The sequence below is a fragment of the Mesoplodon mirus genome, assembly GCF_964341445.2.
Source record: "Mesoplodon mirus genome assembly, chromosome: 3".
Taxonomy (NCBI): domain Eukaryota; kingdom Metazoa; phylum Chordata; class Mammalia; order Artiodactyla; family Ziphiidae; genus Mesoplodon; species Mesoplodon mirus.
The window spans coordinates 120,707,721-120,723,580 of NC_138978.1; the positions used below are offsets into that span (position 1 = coordinate 120,707,721).

The window sequence follows — 15,860 nt, forward strand, 5'->3', positions numbered from 1 at the left end:
TCAGCTGTAACCATCTGTTAAACTAGGAATCAAATGATTCCTTTAGAGCCTTGGCTCCATCAGTGGTTCTTTTTTTTTTCTTTTGGCCACACCGTGTGACTTGTGGGATCTTAGTTCCCCGACCAGGGATTGAACCCACGACCTCGACAGTGAGAGTGCAGAGTCCAGTGGTTAACGGGACTGCGAGGGAATTCCCTCAATCAGTGGTTCTTAAGGGTAGAGAGAATGGCAGTGCTATCACCTGAAATTTCAAAATACATCCCCCCTTACCCTTCTGAGAATCACTGTTACGTGAAATTTTAAGATCAGTAATGTGTTTGGCATGATACACTTCTCACACTCTTTGCCCTTTATCATTCTCACCTGCAGAAGGGGGTCTTGGCATTAGAAAACATTATTATGCTATGAAAAGAATGCTATTGGAAGAGCATGTGTTTTGTTATACGTATGCTCCACTCTGAAGAGCCTTAATACCCAAGGCAAAACAGGACTTGCTGATTGCTTTTTCCATAGTAATCTGCAATGGGGCTTATCTGTCATCAGTTGGATGAAGCCTGGGAACAGAGGGGCAGAGAAAGAGGGGATTAAAGTACAGGGATCCCCAGGACTTCCCTGGTGGTGCAGTGGTTAAGAATCCACCTGTGAGGGCTTCCCTGGTGGCGCAGTGGTTGAGGGTCCGCCTGCCGATGCGGGGGACACGGGTTCGTGCCCTGGTCCGGGAGGATCCCGCATGCCGTGGAGCGGCTGGGCCCGTGAGCCATGGCCACTGGGCCTGTGCGTCCGGAGCCTGTGCTCCGCAACGGGAGAGGCCACAGCAGTGAGGCCCGTGTACCGCAAAAAAAAAAAAAAAAAAAAAGAATACTCCTGCGAATGCAGGGGACATGGGTTCGAGCCCTGGTCCAGGAAGATCCCACATGCCACGGAGCAACTAAGCCTGTGCTCTAGATTCCACAGGCCACAGCTACTGAAGCCTGCGCGCCTAGAGCCCGTGCTCCGCAACGAGAAGCCACCCCAATGCGAAGCCCGTGCACCACAATGAAGAGTAGCCCCCACTCGCAACAAAGACCCAACACAGCCAAAAATAAATAAATTTATTTATTAAAAAAATAATAATAATGTACAGGGATCCCCAGGCACCTTGCAGGGTAAGCTGGGCTCTGACCAGGAAGTGTGATAAGAGAAAAGAGTAACAAAATGTCTGCAAGGTCCTCTGGTCTCCAGGTTCTTCCTGGTGAGCTAAAGTGAGGCTGAGCTCTTCCCAATGCTGGACTGAGGGCACCTGAGTAGGGGGTGAAGTGGAGCATAAAAGCCAGTTGCTACTCACATGGATGGACCTAGAGATTATCACACTAAGTGAAATAAGCCAGAAAGAGAAAGACGAATACCATATGCTATCACTTACATGTGGAATCTAAACTATGACACAAATGAACTTATCTATGAAACAGAAACAGACTCAGAATAGAGAACAGACTTGTGGTTGCCAAGGGGAAGCGGGGTGGGGAAGGGATGGATTGGGAGTTTGGATTAGCAAATGCAAACTGTTATATATAGTATGGATAAACAACAAGGTCCTACTGTATAGCACAGGGAACTATATTCAATATCCTGCGATAAATCACAATGGAAAAGAATATGAAAAAGAATGTATATATACGTGTATAACTGAATCACTTTGCTGTACATCAGAAATTAACACAACATTGTAAATCAACTATACTTCAGTGGAATAAATTACAAAGCTGGGTACCCTAAAACTTGAACTCAAATGAGAATTTTCCACATATATTCTAGTTTACTGATCACAATGTAATTAAGACTCACCTTCATTTCAATTAAGACTTGTATCCCCAGTTTTTGGTGTAGCCTTCCTAGATTACTCCCACTTAGAGGTGTGTAAGGATGCCTAGCACCTCTTTGTGAAGTGTCATGGACACTACATATGTTGGGTTCGACAGGAACCAACCTGCTCCGAGCTCAACAGCTGCCTGTGCAGATCCTGTAGTGCAGGACACAACAGCAAGACCATGTCTGGGGTCGTTTGGCTGCAGGAAATTCCCTTCTATAGGCAGCCATGACTGTGACTCTGGCACCTGGAGCCAAACTAGCAACTCAAGAGGGCACAAGCCTTGGTGTATACATGGCGTCTGCGTTCTCTCAAGCCAGAGTGCAGTGATCCCAGACACAAGGTCAGACCTGTGATTCACCTTCCCAACATGAGGGTGTATACCACCGGGGAAGAGCTGGCAGGAGCGACCAGGCTGGCGTCATGAAGCACCCTTCCTCCCCGGCTCCATCCCTCCCACACGTCCACTCTCTTGAGTCACTCTCCTGGTCACATACCCTCTGTGTGAGGGTGTTCGCATGGCTTAGGGTGTCACTTTAGGTGTGCTCGTTGATTTGTGGTAGGGACGAGGACAAGGCAGCAGAGCACGTGGGCTACACACAAAGGCTTGATCAGTGCTTCTTGATGACTTCCAGCAAACCAGGTCCCAGTTAGTGTCATTCACACAGACCCTGGACCCCCTATCAGAACTACAGCTCTACAGGATCCTGTGACAAAGCTATTTAACGTGAAGTTATAAAGAAAACATCACACAATTGTTTTTCCTTTATAAAAATTTATCAAGGGAATAATTTGAGTTTTAGTTTTAAGAGGCTTGGTTTAGCAAAGTAAAAGACTAAAAACCATTAAAGCATTTTGAATTCTTCTTTAACCTACCAAGTGGGGTCTAACTTAAATAAATCCTCTATCACTTTAGGAAAGAGGCTGCTTTCCTAAATCAGAAAAATTTTTTCAAGTCACACTCTCTTACCTCTACTGCCTTGTAACCCTAAGAACTAAACCTCACCAGGGATGGCTCCTCTGGAAGTCACGGTGGAAAGAACAGGTGATATCCCGACAGACTGGATGTAGACTCTGAGCCAAAAAAAGTCTGAGAGATGAACTGTGATCATACAAGTTATCATCCAGCAGGATACCTTTGGAAAGTTCAACACGGTGCTGCTAATTACTTGAGAACAAAAGGCATAAAATGAGACATATGGTCACCCTAGTGATAAGGCAGTTTGGGAAACTACACTTCCCAGTATGCCCTGCCCCTTAAAAGTCAAAAGGCTTTCCCAGGAGCAAAGCACCCTGGCACCCATGGTTAGCACCATTTAAGAGGTAAACAGCCTATAGGACTGGGTTCTGACATGGCGCCTTCCTCCTTCCATGGAACACTTAACAACACCTGAGGTGAAATTTTAATGGATATTAAGTCTGGGGTGGAGTCTCACTCTCCCCAACAACTCTAGTTTCCAAAGGTGTAGAGCTGGTAGAGCTGTCCACTGGTCCACACACCCTGTTCTCCTGGGTGTGGGGCTGCCTCTGCCTCCCCACTGGCACTAGTCTTTTGGGGGATTCTGGGCCAGGTGCTGTTCCCACTCAACTTCAACCAACTTGTACAGCTCCATGGTGGCCTGAGCATCTTCCACAGAGGAATGTCCACTTTTCCCAACCTGAGGGAAGGAAGAAAAGGGAGGAAGAAAAGAACATGAAACTACAAGAGACTGTTTCTTCCCTTCCCAACTGGCTCCCTCCAACCCACTGATGCTGCTGCTTCTGCAGTTAGCGGGCTACAAAGGTAGACCTCTGGTGAGGCCCTACTCCTTATCTAATTGCAGGGGTTCAACTCCTATGCTACCGTCTGCCTCAATCCTTTCTGTAGCAACATGTACATACCATATTGTTCTACATTCTTCTGTAGAGACAGAACAAACCAGATCATAGACAGGCCTTCTGAGTCTTCCACCTTCCCCAGTTCCTTAACTGATCTGTATATGACATGTGTCTACAGCCTCATGCCAGGCAGGCCATCCCCTCTTTGACTGCCAAACATATGAAATACGTAAGAGCCTCTTGCATCCACTACATGGTCTTTTAGACCACCACAACTACCTGCTTTCTACTTTTCTTAGTTAGGGTTTTATCCCCACTTTCAGGCTTTTTTCCTTTCCCAAGTATCCTTTGGAACACTGTGAGGTAGAGAACAGGAACAGTTAACCCTATGTAGAGATGGACCCCTTTGCCCAAACCTCTTCCCATCAGAGCATCCCACCCAGATCTCTCTACAACCAGAGGAATTTGAGGGTCAGAGCCTGGAGAAAGGCAGCAGGAGAGCCTTCAGTGTCCAAGCTAGAGGTCTGGCAGCATTTGGGAAGACGCTACCTGGATGTCCCGGCTCAGCAGCTTCTTGGTGAGATGCTTCAGAGACATGGTTGCATTCTCTGGGCAGTTGGCCTTACGGTTGAGGAGGGGGATATGGGAGGTGTCTCGGGTGAGGGACTTAGGGTGAAAATACTGAAGGGCTTTGAAGTCGTTGTGGATGGCATGCCCCACCACTATCTTCCCTGTGAGAATCTTCAAGATCTGAAACAGGCATGGGAGAAGAGGTGGTGAGGAACAGGATTCAAAGATGTAGCCCCTGCATCTTAAAAGCCCAACATGGCTGTTTAAGTCCTTCTAGGTTCTTTTCACCAATTGCCCACCTGCCTCATCCTTGAAATACCCTCTTCCACAAGTTTTCTTTCACCTGAAATCTATCTCCTCTCCCCAAGGTAAAAGTAGGTATTTTCTATGGTGTAACCCTGTTTGGATTTACATCACCAGTGGCACCTTATCGTCACATTAATTTCTACCCCAATGTGATGTTCATGTAACTACCTAGTTCAGTCCTGGCTTGATACCTGAAGTTCTTTAACCATGATCATTCTGTTGGCCTTAGACACAGGCTGGGACAAATGTTGTTAAAGATGGGCTCCAGGAAGGTAATGGAAGCCCCAACTTATATGCAAATAGATATGCATATGTTTGTCTTTTTTTGGGGGGGGATCCATGGCTTTCATCAGATTCTCAAAGAGCCTACAAGCCAGAAAAGATTAAGAATTGGGAGTTCCTTGGCAGTCTAGTGGTTAGGACTCGGCACTCTCACTGCCTGGGGCCGAGGTTCGATCCCTGGTTAGGGAAGTAAGATCCTGCAAGCTGTGAGGCACAGCGCCCCACCTCAAAAAAGAAAAAGATTAAGAATGATTTATAGACTAAGGCTGCAGAGGGAAGTGATCAAGTGCCCACGCTTATGCTGCTTTAACAAGAAATCAGTCCCGGCGCTTCAAAGCTCCTCCTGCTCATAACCCGAGGGTATTTACTAGCTGGTCAGGAACCTTATTCACACCATTCTTGGAACCAAATAATTTCTCACCATTTCAGAATCTTAAAGCATAAGGACATATTGCCAATGAGGATAACTAAAGAATGTCATGAGCTCTGAAGGCCATTACCAAAATGGGGTTCCAAACAGATTGTGAACAAGAGCAACAGGCCTGGAATCAATGCCTGGCCTCCCAATGGGACCCCTTGGAAGGGAACTGACTCATCTGAATGTACCTTAGTCTCATACCCCAGCTTGGGCACTGGTTTTTATGATGAAAGCCAGATATAGTCCAATCAACTTGGTATTTAGTTGCTCCTAACTTCACCTGCAGTTTACTGACCACTAACACCTTTACTTCGCATTAATTTCAACATATAGCCTGCCTTAAAGCTAAGTGGATTTGCTGTTTCAGACCCACCCCATCTTCTGCCTCTCCCAAGCCTTTGCTCAGCTATGCCCCTGGTGCACAGGATGTTCTTCAACTCTTCAAGTTCCTTCTAAAATCCAGCTGTTCCACCTCTGATGAAATTCCTCCAACTGACTGCTCTGGTACATGAGGAATTATTGGAACAGTGTGTGTCTAGAGAAGGCAAAGAATGTGGAGCTGAAACTACAAAGCAGTGGACCAAAGGCGCCCTCTGGAGGCCTTCCAAGACCAGCAGGCTCCCTTCCCCTTCACATTTGCCAGCTCACCCTCCTTTCCTGTTCATTTGTTGTGCCTCCAGTATTCAGCATAGGACTTACAGTGGCTAGGTTTGCTCAGTGAGTGAGACGAGAACCCCAACATACCAGCCCTGTGTCTTTTATCCCCTCCACTGCAGGCTACCTGTTCCAGTTATACAAATATGCCCCAGCTCCTTCTGTCAATATTCTGCCTTCTCCTACCACCAACTTTCCACATTGCCACTTCTTGCTTGGGAAGCCCTCTCCACGTCTCTATTCTCAACCCTAGACCCCACCTCTACAAGGCATTCTCAAATTGAGCCTTTTCCCCCTGGCACTCATGCCTGTTGCTCTGTCCATCACTGGCTGTTATTTCTCTAGCAGGTCCACAGTTCTCCAGATGAGGATTCCACTTGGAACCTAAAAGATCTTAACTAATAAAGTTCGTTACACCAGCTAATTGTAACTTTCCAGACTCTCACCACTCCTTATCCCAACAGAAAGCCTTCTTCATCTGCTACTCCACCCACTCCATCCCTCCCTCCACAATCCTTCGGCGCCTTCCCAGGGTGATATTCTTTGCAGAAAAATGATTTGGACCTCTCCTCACCCACCCCGCTGCTACCACCATCTCCCATGCCTCTCACCTGGCTCCGAGCAATCTTGAAGGGTGTAGCATTCACCATGTGCTGCTTCCGGATACCACTCCATCTGGTCCGGTAGTCCACAATGTGGCAGGGGGGAAGGATGTACTCATCATAAAGCACATCTCCGCTGTAGTTGACAATGCTACATCGAGCCAAGGAACTGACATGCCCCTTGGGTCCTGTGCCCACCATCTCACAGTCAATTGCCACCATCTTCGTTGGCATCTTCTGGGATGCTCCAGGGTATGTATTCTCTGAATGAGCCTGGGTGGAGATCTGTGGGGCAGTCTTCTGAGGAGGGTTCTTCTGGGAGCCCTTCTTCTGGGGGCGAATAGGGAGGCTCCTAATCTTTGGTAGGGCACTCTGGAACTCCCCCAGCAAATCTACTTTAGCCACAACAGAACCAGCTTTCTGTGAAGGAGCAGGGGTCAGCCAAGGCACTGCAGCTTTCTTGTCCAGGGACTGCTCTGACCCACTGCTGGAAGCAGCAGTCTTCTTTTTTGGAAGGGGAGGGGACTTCCAAGTGCCATCCACCTTGGGAGTGTCCCCTTTCTTTGAAGGTTCTGAGTGGAACTTAGGGACCTTGCTAGGGGGCTGCTGCTTCTTATTCAGAAAGCCTTTCCGTTCCAAGAGTCGCCGCTTCTTGACAAATTTTTGGTGCTTGGCATTCCCTTCTAATGCCTTTCTGGGGGGAGGTTCGCCAAAATCCAGATTGAGGAGTAAGGTAGACATGATGACGGTGGACGGTGAGAGAACAGTTGGGAAAAACAGCTTACCAACGAGAGGATGGACAACTCATCCTCTGCTGAATCCCATAGGCCAACATCTGGAGGTTTGTAGTATACCCTGGGGAAGAAAGTGATCCTGATAACGGAGTTCATAGGCTTGGGAACCAGTAAGATAAGACCTATCTCCGTAGGACTTAAAAGAGAGAGGAAAGACATCAGAGTAACCTCTCAGATAATGTGAAATGTGAAATGATGGAAGGAGGACTTCCTTCTGAACCAGGAAGCCTGGGTTCCAGGGAAGCCCCACAATTCTCCAGCAGTATGGTATTAGGAAGGCCATTTCCCCTCTCTAGATCTCAGTCTCATTTGTAAACTGAGGGGGTTGCAGGGCCAACCAGCTGAAACTCTTGTGATCTGGAACGCCAGAATTGGTGACCTCTATCATTTGCCCACGGAAGGAACGTCTAAGTATGCTCGAAGGCAGTCACAGGTTTGGCATAGTTGACCTCTGAATTACCCAGGCATCCCCAGCGCGGGTCCCAAGGACAGAGATACAAATTTAGGCACCCATTTCCCTCATTTCCACGTGGGGGAAATCTCCACATGCAGCTCACTCAAGTCCTTCTCCCAAGAAAGGACCTTTGACAACACATATTAGCGGAGGGGAAAACCGAGGCTGGGGACAGCACACTCTGGCCGTCCACGCCACGGAGCCAGCTTCCCACGCTCACACACCTACCTCCCAGATGGGCCCCGCTAAGACCGGAAGCGCCAGGAGCCGGATGCGGAAATTGGCGCGCGTCGGCGAGGCCCGAGCCGGCAGGCTCGCGGACTGGAACACGCCGGAGGCCGTGCCCGCGTACCCACAGCGCCCCTGCCTCCGCGAGCGAGGCCAGGGATTTCTAGTGTGTGAGAAGCGGCAGCAGCGGCGGCGGCGGCGGCGGCGGCGGAGGGGGCGGCGTGGGTGGGGGCGGGGGCGGGATGCGCTCCCCGGCCCCTCTAGCCCAGTGGAGGTACAATTCGAAGGTGTGGGAAGGCCGCTACAAACTGGCACTGCAGCGTGCCGGAGGCCCCGAGCCTCACTTCCGGTAGAAGAGGGAAGTGTACGGGAAGGGGCGGGATCTGGAGGCGGGACCTGGAACTTGGCCCGCCCCACTCCGTGACACCTGGGCGCCGCGGCACCGCCTCCCGGTTTGCGTCCAATGCTGACAGCTTCGGGCTGTGGGACGTCGCGGCCAGTGACGTCAGGAGGGCGCCTCAAGTCTTCAACCCCAGCCTCGAATCACGAAAAGGCAGCATCTGGGACCGGATTCTGAGCGCTTTCTCCCGGTCCTGCAGAGCTGAGCCAACCCGGGTACCGGACCCGCGTGGTCCTGACCCAGGTTCCCTCCTCACTGCATTCTCCTTCCCCGCGCCACCGGCTGGGCCCCGGAATGCCGGGGGTCTCCGCCCGGGGCCTCTCTCACGAAGCGAGGAGGCAGCTAGCTGTGAACCTCACCCGGGTCGTGACGCTCTACCGTTCCATCCTGGACGCCTACATCATTGTGAGGCCACAGGGTTCTGGGTGGGGTGCTCCTGGTTATGTGGGTGGCTCACTAGCCACGACAGGGGAAGAATGTAGAGAGTTAGCTTCTGATCTCTTTTCTAATATGTTTCTTCAGTCTTTTGTCTGTACAAGAAAGGGTTAAAGCTGGGGCAGCCCCCCCTTCTTTTTCTTTCAGATGACCTAAATATTAATAGTTTTAGCATCTAGGTTGTTTTTCTAACCTTCTCAAGTCCAAAGTAATAAAACGCATGGACATTTGAGCCATGCTGATGCAGCTACGTTAAACTCTCCCAGGAACATGTGAGGTGTTTCGAGAACACACATGTTCATTCATTCAAGCTTTGAATAAATTCCTGGCTTTGCAGTGTAATGGACAATTCCAACTTTGGAGTTGACAGACTTGGACTAGAATCCTGCCTCCCCTACTGTGTTAACCTTAGGCATTAAAAAAAAACATTCCTCCTAGCCCCAGTTCCTGAGCGGTAAAATGGATCTCTTTTTGAAGGATCATTGTGAAGAATAAATGAGATGATGTATAAATGGCACCAACATCCACTGAATTGTTCAGCTCCCAAACCCAGAAGCCACCCTCTATTCAGCTCTTTTCTTCATTGATCTACGATCCAGCCCTTCAACAAGTCCTATTGGTTCAACTTCCAGAATAGATACCAAATTCACCCATTTGTCTCCATTGCCATTGCTACCACTTTAGGACAAGCCAACATCATCTCTCTCCTGGATTACTTCCTAACTGATCTCTGTGTTTGCTTGCTCTCCATACTCAGTTCTTCACAAAACAGCCAGATTAATCTTTTTTTTTTTTTTGCGGTACGCGGGCCTCTCACCGTTGTGGCCTCTCCCCCTGCGGAGCACAGGCTCCGGACGCACAGGCTCAGTGGCCATGGCTCACGGGCCCAGCCGCTCCGCGGCACGTGGGATCCTCCCGGACCGGTGCACGAACCCGTGTCTCCTGCATCGGCAGGCGGACTCTCAACCACTGCGCCACCAGGGAAGCCCCAGATTAATCTTTTAAAAATGTAAATCTGACCAGGACACTTCCTTGCTTCTTAGGTACTTTGATGAAATCGTAATTCTTTAGCATTACCTATAAAACCCTACATGATCTGTCCCCTGCTCCCTTTTAAACCCCATCACATTTCATTCTTTCCCACATTCACTGTACTACACTGGGCCTTTGCACTTACTGATCTGCCTGGAATGTTTTTCCTCCACAGAAAGGCAATTGAGTAGGGTGGTTAAGAGCAAGAACTCTAGAGTCAAATTGGTTTCAAATCCCAGGTGTGCCACTTACTAGCTTTTTGACTTAGAATACTTAATTGCTGTGCTTTGGTTTCCTTATCTGTAAAATGGGGGATAAAAATAGTACTATCTCATAGGGTAATTGTAAGGATTAAATACATTAATATACGTAAAACGTTTCAGACAGTGCCTGGCATATTATAGTATTCTGTGTTTGCTATTACCTGATTTTTTTTTTTTTTTTTTTTTTGCGGTACGCGGGCCTCTCACTGTTTTGGCCTCTCCCGTTGCGGAGCACAGGCTCCGGACGCGCAGGCTCAGCGGCCATGGCTTACGGGCCCAGCCGCTCCATGGCATGTGGGATCTTCCTGGCCTGGCCGGGGCACGAACCCGTGTCCACTGCATCGGCAGGCGGACTCTCAACCACTGTGCCACCAAGGAAGCCCTATTACCTGAATTTTAAAAAATTGAGATAGAATTGACATTTTAGTTTCAGGTGTATAATATAGTGATTCGTATTTGTATATATCGTGAAATGATTACAGTATGTCTAGTTAATATCCATCACCGTACATAGCTACATTTTTTTCTTGTGATGAGAACTTTTAAGATCTACTCTCAGCTACTTTCAAGTATACAATACTTTTAAGTATACAATATTATTTACTATAGTCACTATGGTGTACATTACATCTCCATGACATTTATTTTGTAACTGGAAGTTTGTACCTTTTGACCCTCCTCACCCATTTTACCCACCCCCACCCCCTGCCTCTGGCAACCACTGCCTGAATTTTTTTTTTTTTTTTTTTTTTTTGCGGTACGCGGGCCTCTCACTGTTGTGGCCTCTCCCGTTGGGGAGCACAGCCTCCAGACGCGCAGGCTCAGCGGCCATGGCTCACGGGCCCAGCCGCTCCGCAGCATGTGGGATCTTCCCAGACCAGGGCACGAACCTGTGGCCCCTGCATTGGCAGGCGGACTCTCAACCACTGCGCCACCAGGGAAGCCCTGCCTGAATTTTTTTTACATGTGCTGTTTCCTGTTCATCATTCAAGTCTCAGCTCAAGTGTCACCTTCTCAGACAAGTATTCCCTCATTACTCTATCTAAAATAGTACTCTTTCAGACTCTCCATTGTTACTGTTTCATTAGTGTTTTATTGTCTATGTGGCATTTGATGTTATCTGAAATAATTTTTTAAAATGTAAGCTCTGTAAGAGCAAGACTCTTGTCTGTCTGCTTCATTGTTTGTATCCCCTGAGCCTAGGATAGAACTTGGTGCCTAACCAAAGCTCCAGAATTGGTATTGAATAAATGAATGAATAATAATATATTCTGGCAGGGAATTCCCTGGTGGTCCAGTGGTTAGGACTCGGCGCTTTCACTGCCGAGGGCCTGGGTTCAATCCCTGGTCGGGGAACTAAGATCCCACAAACGACGCAGCTCGGCCAAAAACAAACAAACAAACCAACCCAACATTCTGACATATATAATGTCTGGCACATCTAATGGTAGGTTACTGGATGGTAACACTAATACTGGGTGTCAGTCACTGTGGTGTTGAGGATGCAGATGTGAAGCCACCATCCCTGCCCTTTAGTTGAGTGGAGGAAACAGACACAAATAAGTGGGGATACTGCTAAAAGGAGAGGTGTGTCCAGAATGCAATTTGGGCTCAGAGGAAGGAGGGGGAGGCTAGAGCAGGCTTCAGAGAAGAGATGACAGCCAATGAGTAGAGGTGCCTGCTAGTTGCAGCCAGTGGCCGTGTGTTGAGTGGGGCGGGGAAGAATGGGAAGAGTAGTAGCCTGTTGATTGCTTCTCCCTTTCCCCTACAGGAATTTTTCACAGACAACCTATGGGGCACACTCCCTTGCTCATGGCAGGAAGCCCTGGATGGACTGAACCCGCCACAGCTGGCCACACTGCTGCTGGGGATGCCTGGGGAAGGGGAAGTGGCCAGGTATGGGCAAGAGGGGACCTGTGTTGGGGGACTTGGTGCTGAGCCCTGCAGGGAGCCATTGCTCAGAGTCTCACAAGGGCTTCCTGGGTTGTAAACTGGCACACTCAGGATACAATGGGACTATTCACTGGGGGCCTGGGTGGGCTATCTCAGGTACAGGTCGGTGTGGCCACTCACCCTGCTGGCCCTGAAGTCCACAGCCTATGCCCTGGCTTTTACCCGGACGCCTGGGTTTCAGACCCCCTCAGAGTTCCTGGAGAACCCCAGCCAGAGTTCCCGACTGACAGCTCCATTCCGGAAACATGTCAGGCCCAAGAAGCAGCATGAGATTCGGAGGCTGGGAGAGGTGAGGAGATGGCTGGGGTATAGGTGGTATCTGGGAGCCTGGGGACTCCTTAAGCCTATGGGTTACAAAGGTGCGGGCACCTTATATCACCTGCAGGACCAGAGGCCCTAGAAGGTCCCTTCCTTGGCAGATACACTATAATCATGTCTTCATCCTTTTGCTGGGTTGTTTGGTGGCTATATTTGAATCACTGGCTTAGTCTTGTTCTGATAACCTTCACAATCTGCTCATGGCTTCACAGCAGGGCTCTTATTCTGTGGAAGAGACTGAATCACTAGCCTGAGAGGAGCAAAGACAGTAGCCTGAGCCTGGGGTCAGCACACCCCATTTTGGTTTCCATGTCTCTTGTCTCTTCCCTCTACCCATCTTCCTCTGCCATCTTCAGCTCCTCCACCCTCATTATGGGTGTTTGCCCTGGGAGCCAACACCAATGGCAGGAGACCTTTGTTCCCTCTTTCAGTTGGTGAAGAAGCTGAGTGACCTCACAGGCTGCACCCAAGTTGTGGATGTAGGCTCAGGCCAGGTGAGCCAGACCCCTAATGTTCTGGTTTTTTGTTGTGGCGATAGAACAGCTGGAAGACAGGTTATCAGGCCACAGGCCCAGGGAGGCAGGTGCTAAGGAGTGGTAGAAGTAAGCTGGGCAGAATTTAAGCCTTCTGGAGGCCTAGGACCCAGGCGTCCAAACCACAGATAGAGAGGGGGACAGCGGAGAGGACACTGAACGGGGCTCTCTCCACCCTCCCTCTCGGGACTCCAGGGCCATCTCTCCCGCTTCATGTCCCTGGGGCTGGGGCTGATGGTGAAGAGCATTGAAGGGGACCAGAGACTGGTGGAGAGAGCCCAGCGCCTAGACCAGGAGCTCCTGCAGGCTCTGCAGAAAGAGGAGAAGAGGAACCCACAGGTAGACCAGCCCTTCCTGCAGCCAGGACCATGAGAGCAGGGTCTGCTTGGCTGAATTGGGCACCAAGGCTAATTCCCTCTTTTAAGTTTCTCAGCTTGAGATGGCATGTCCCTATTTCTGCTACCCGTTTCCCAAGGTCCCTCCTTCACCGAAGCCTCCTCATATCTTAAAGGCACCTTCTAGTTAAAAAGTGCTTTCCACACCAATACGTCCTTCTCACAGCCACCTGTAAAAAGTGGCCAATCAAATGAGGAAGCTCAGAGACGAAAAGACCTGCAGTTACTAATGAGAGCCCCAGAATCTATCCCATCTCCTGATTTAAAGCCCCACTTTCTCCTCTGCCCCCGTTTCTCTCCCACCTTCCTCCTTGGGAAGGAACTCAAGAGGACAGATCCATTCCCGTGGCTTGAGGTGGCACGGGGACGGGATTCCCATCTGCCTCTGTTCTGTCCTGCCTCCACAGGTGGTCCACACTGGCCCTCGCCACTGCCCCCACCATGTGGTTAGGTGGGTAGACCCCACGGCCCTGTGTGAGGAGCTTCTGCTTCCACTGGAGAACTCACCTCAGAGTGAGGCCCGCTTGCTGCTGACAGGCCTCCATGCCTGTGGGGATCTGAGTGTTGCCTTGCTGAGGCACTTCTCCTGCCGCCCTGAGGTGGCAGCCCTGGCCTCAGTGGGCTGCTGTTACATGAAGCTGAGTGACCCCGGTGGCTACCCACTGAGTCAGTGGGTGGCTGGGCTGCCTGGCTGTGAACTGCCCTACAGGCTACGGGAGGGGGCCTGCCATGCCCTGGAGGAATACGCTGAGCGGCTGCAGAAAGCAGGCCCTGGCCTCCGAACCCACTGCTACCGGGCAGCACTGGAGACGGTCATCCGGCGTGCCCGGCCCGAGCTCCGTCGGCCAGGCGTGCAGGGGATCCCCAGGGTCCACGAGCTCAAGATTGAAGAGTGAGGCTGGGGAGTTGGGGGTGTGTGAGGAGGGGGGCATCACCTACTGGAGGTATGATTCCCCTCCCAACCTCAACTGTTTAGCATGTCCTGAAGAAAGTCTAAATATGCTGGGAGGAGGGGAGTGATTTTGAGTTCTGTGGCAGCTGCAAACTTTCTTTAAAAGGCAGTTGTCACTCTTTTATCAAGTTTTTGAAATGCTAAAAATATGGCTAAATAATTGGACAGATTTGGCTGAAAATAAATTTTTGGATTGATTTGCTATTGGACAGACAACTCACAGCCAGAAAAACATTTAAAAATGCACCTTAGGGTGGCAAATCTATTACAGGTGGAATTGAATTAGGAATGGACAGTTTGAGTGGGGGAGGAGGGTTCTAAAACCAAACTGAATGCTGTCTGTGGCTGACCCCACAGATACGTGCAGCGGGGGCTACAGCGGGTGGGGCTTGACCCCCACCTGCCGCTGAATCTGGCTGCCCTTCGGGCCCACCAGGCCCAGGAGAACCGAGTGGTGGCCTTCTTCAGCCTGGCCCTGCTGCTGGCCCCGCTGGTGGAGACACTGATTCTACTGGACCGGCTGCTCTACCTTCAGGAACAGGGTGAGGGTGGCCAAAGCAGGGACCCGGGGCCAGAGGGGCTGGAGTTCTAGGGCTCTCCTTCAGGTCCCGGCCCCTGCACCTGCCAGGACTAGGTTCCTTGCTGTGGTGATTCTCAGACCGGCTGCTTCAGAGTCAGATGGGGGGAGGGGAACTTGTTAATGCAAATTCCTACTGAATCTGCCTGTGGTGGTACCTCCCTGAGGTGCATTTTAAGCCAGCATCCCAGGCACTGAGAACCTACGGTGTGCTGCAGACTGCCTCCTCCCGAGTCAGTGTCTCAGGCACTCATGTTCCTGGTGAGAGCTGGGTCTCCTTAGACCCCCTGGAGCCTCCCCCATGGGGAAAAGGGGCTATGCCTACAGGCTAAGCAGGAAGTGGCTAAGAGTTTGTTTCATTTCTCCCCTTCTGAGTAGCCCTGCCTTTCTCCTAGGCTTCCATGCTGAGCTCCTGCCCATCTTCAGCCCCGAACTCTCTCCAAGAAACCTGGTTCTGGTGGCCACCAAAAGGCCTCTGGGTGAGACCTTCTCTGTTCTGGAGACTGAAGACGGCTGACACAGCCTGAGGAAGGTCATATCTCAGACCCCATCTGAAACTGCCAGGTACCACACTGGGTGGTGGAGTCTTCACCTTCTCAGCCAGAGAACCAGCATCCTCCGTGGAATTCTGGTTCCCTACAAACTTTCAGCTTCATACCCTTTCTCTCCCTCTGTGTGTTATGTAACATTATGCAAAAAGTTTAATTTATTAAAAAATTGAAATCTTTACTTCACTATCATTTCTATTAAGTATAGAAAAGGACGGACATGCACCCTCCCTACCGAATCCTGCAGAGGTGCTAAATTAGGTCTCACATCCCCAATCCCCACTGTCTTCCCTAACAGGTAGCACCTTGTTACTCAGAGGTCTCCATGGAGGGAAGCTGTCTCTCCCTTAGATCTCCATCCCAGAATCTGCAGGCCCTGCCCTTTGGGAGGACCACCTTAAGGCTGGCTAACTTCTATCCAGGTTTTGTCATAATATCAGGACAGATGCTCCCTCCCTCAGTCCTTGAAACGGGTTAGGGGT

General features: G+C 50.2%; 2 protein-coding genes across 5 annotated transcripts; one reads left to right on the forward strand and one right to left on the reverse strand.

Moving 5' to 3' along the window:
• Positions 1-1,099: 1,099 nt before the first annotated feature.
• ISG20L2 (interferon stimulated exonuclease gene 20 like 2) lies at positions 1,100-8,289 on the reverse strand. The gene is made up of 4 exons (XM_082613741.1): positions 7,973-8,289; positions 6,506-7,351; positions 4,214-4,414; positions 1,100-3,504 (listed from the first exon to the last, which is right to left on the reverse strand). Exons 2-4 carry the CDS (start codon positions 7,235-7,237, stop codon positions 3,391-3,393), a joined length of 1,047 nt encoding a protein of 348 aa, XP_082469867.1. The 5' UTR covers positions 7,238-7,351; positions 7,973-8,289; the 3' UTR covers positions 1,100-3,390.
• A 183-nt stretch (positions 8,290-8,472) lies between these two features.
• METTL25B (methyltransferase like 25B) lies at positions 8,473-15,791 on the forward strand. 4 transcript variants are annotated; one of them, XM_082613737.1, is made up of 8 exons: positions 8,473-8,777; positions 11,874-11,998; positions 12,152-12,344; positions 12,730-12,867; positions 13,102-13,245; positions 13,709-14,193; positions 14,611-14,795; positions 15,226-15,791. In XM_082613737.1, the coding sequence occupies exons 1-8, from the start codon at positions 8,667-8,669 to the stop codon at positions 15,345-15,347; spliced, it is 1,503 nt and encodes a 500-aa protein (XP_082469863.1). In that variant the 5' UTR covers positions 8,473-8,666; the 3' UTR covers positions 15,348-15,791. The 4 variants fall into 4 exon arrangements, with proteins under 4 accessions (XP_082469863.1, XP_082469864.1, XP_082469866.1 ...); XM_082613738.1 differs by having other exon boundaries at positions 12,805-12,867; XM_082613740.1 differs by having other exon boundaries at positions 12,237-12,344.
• Positions 15,792-15,860: the final 69 nt, after the last annotated feature.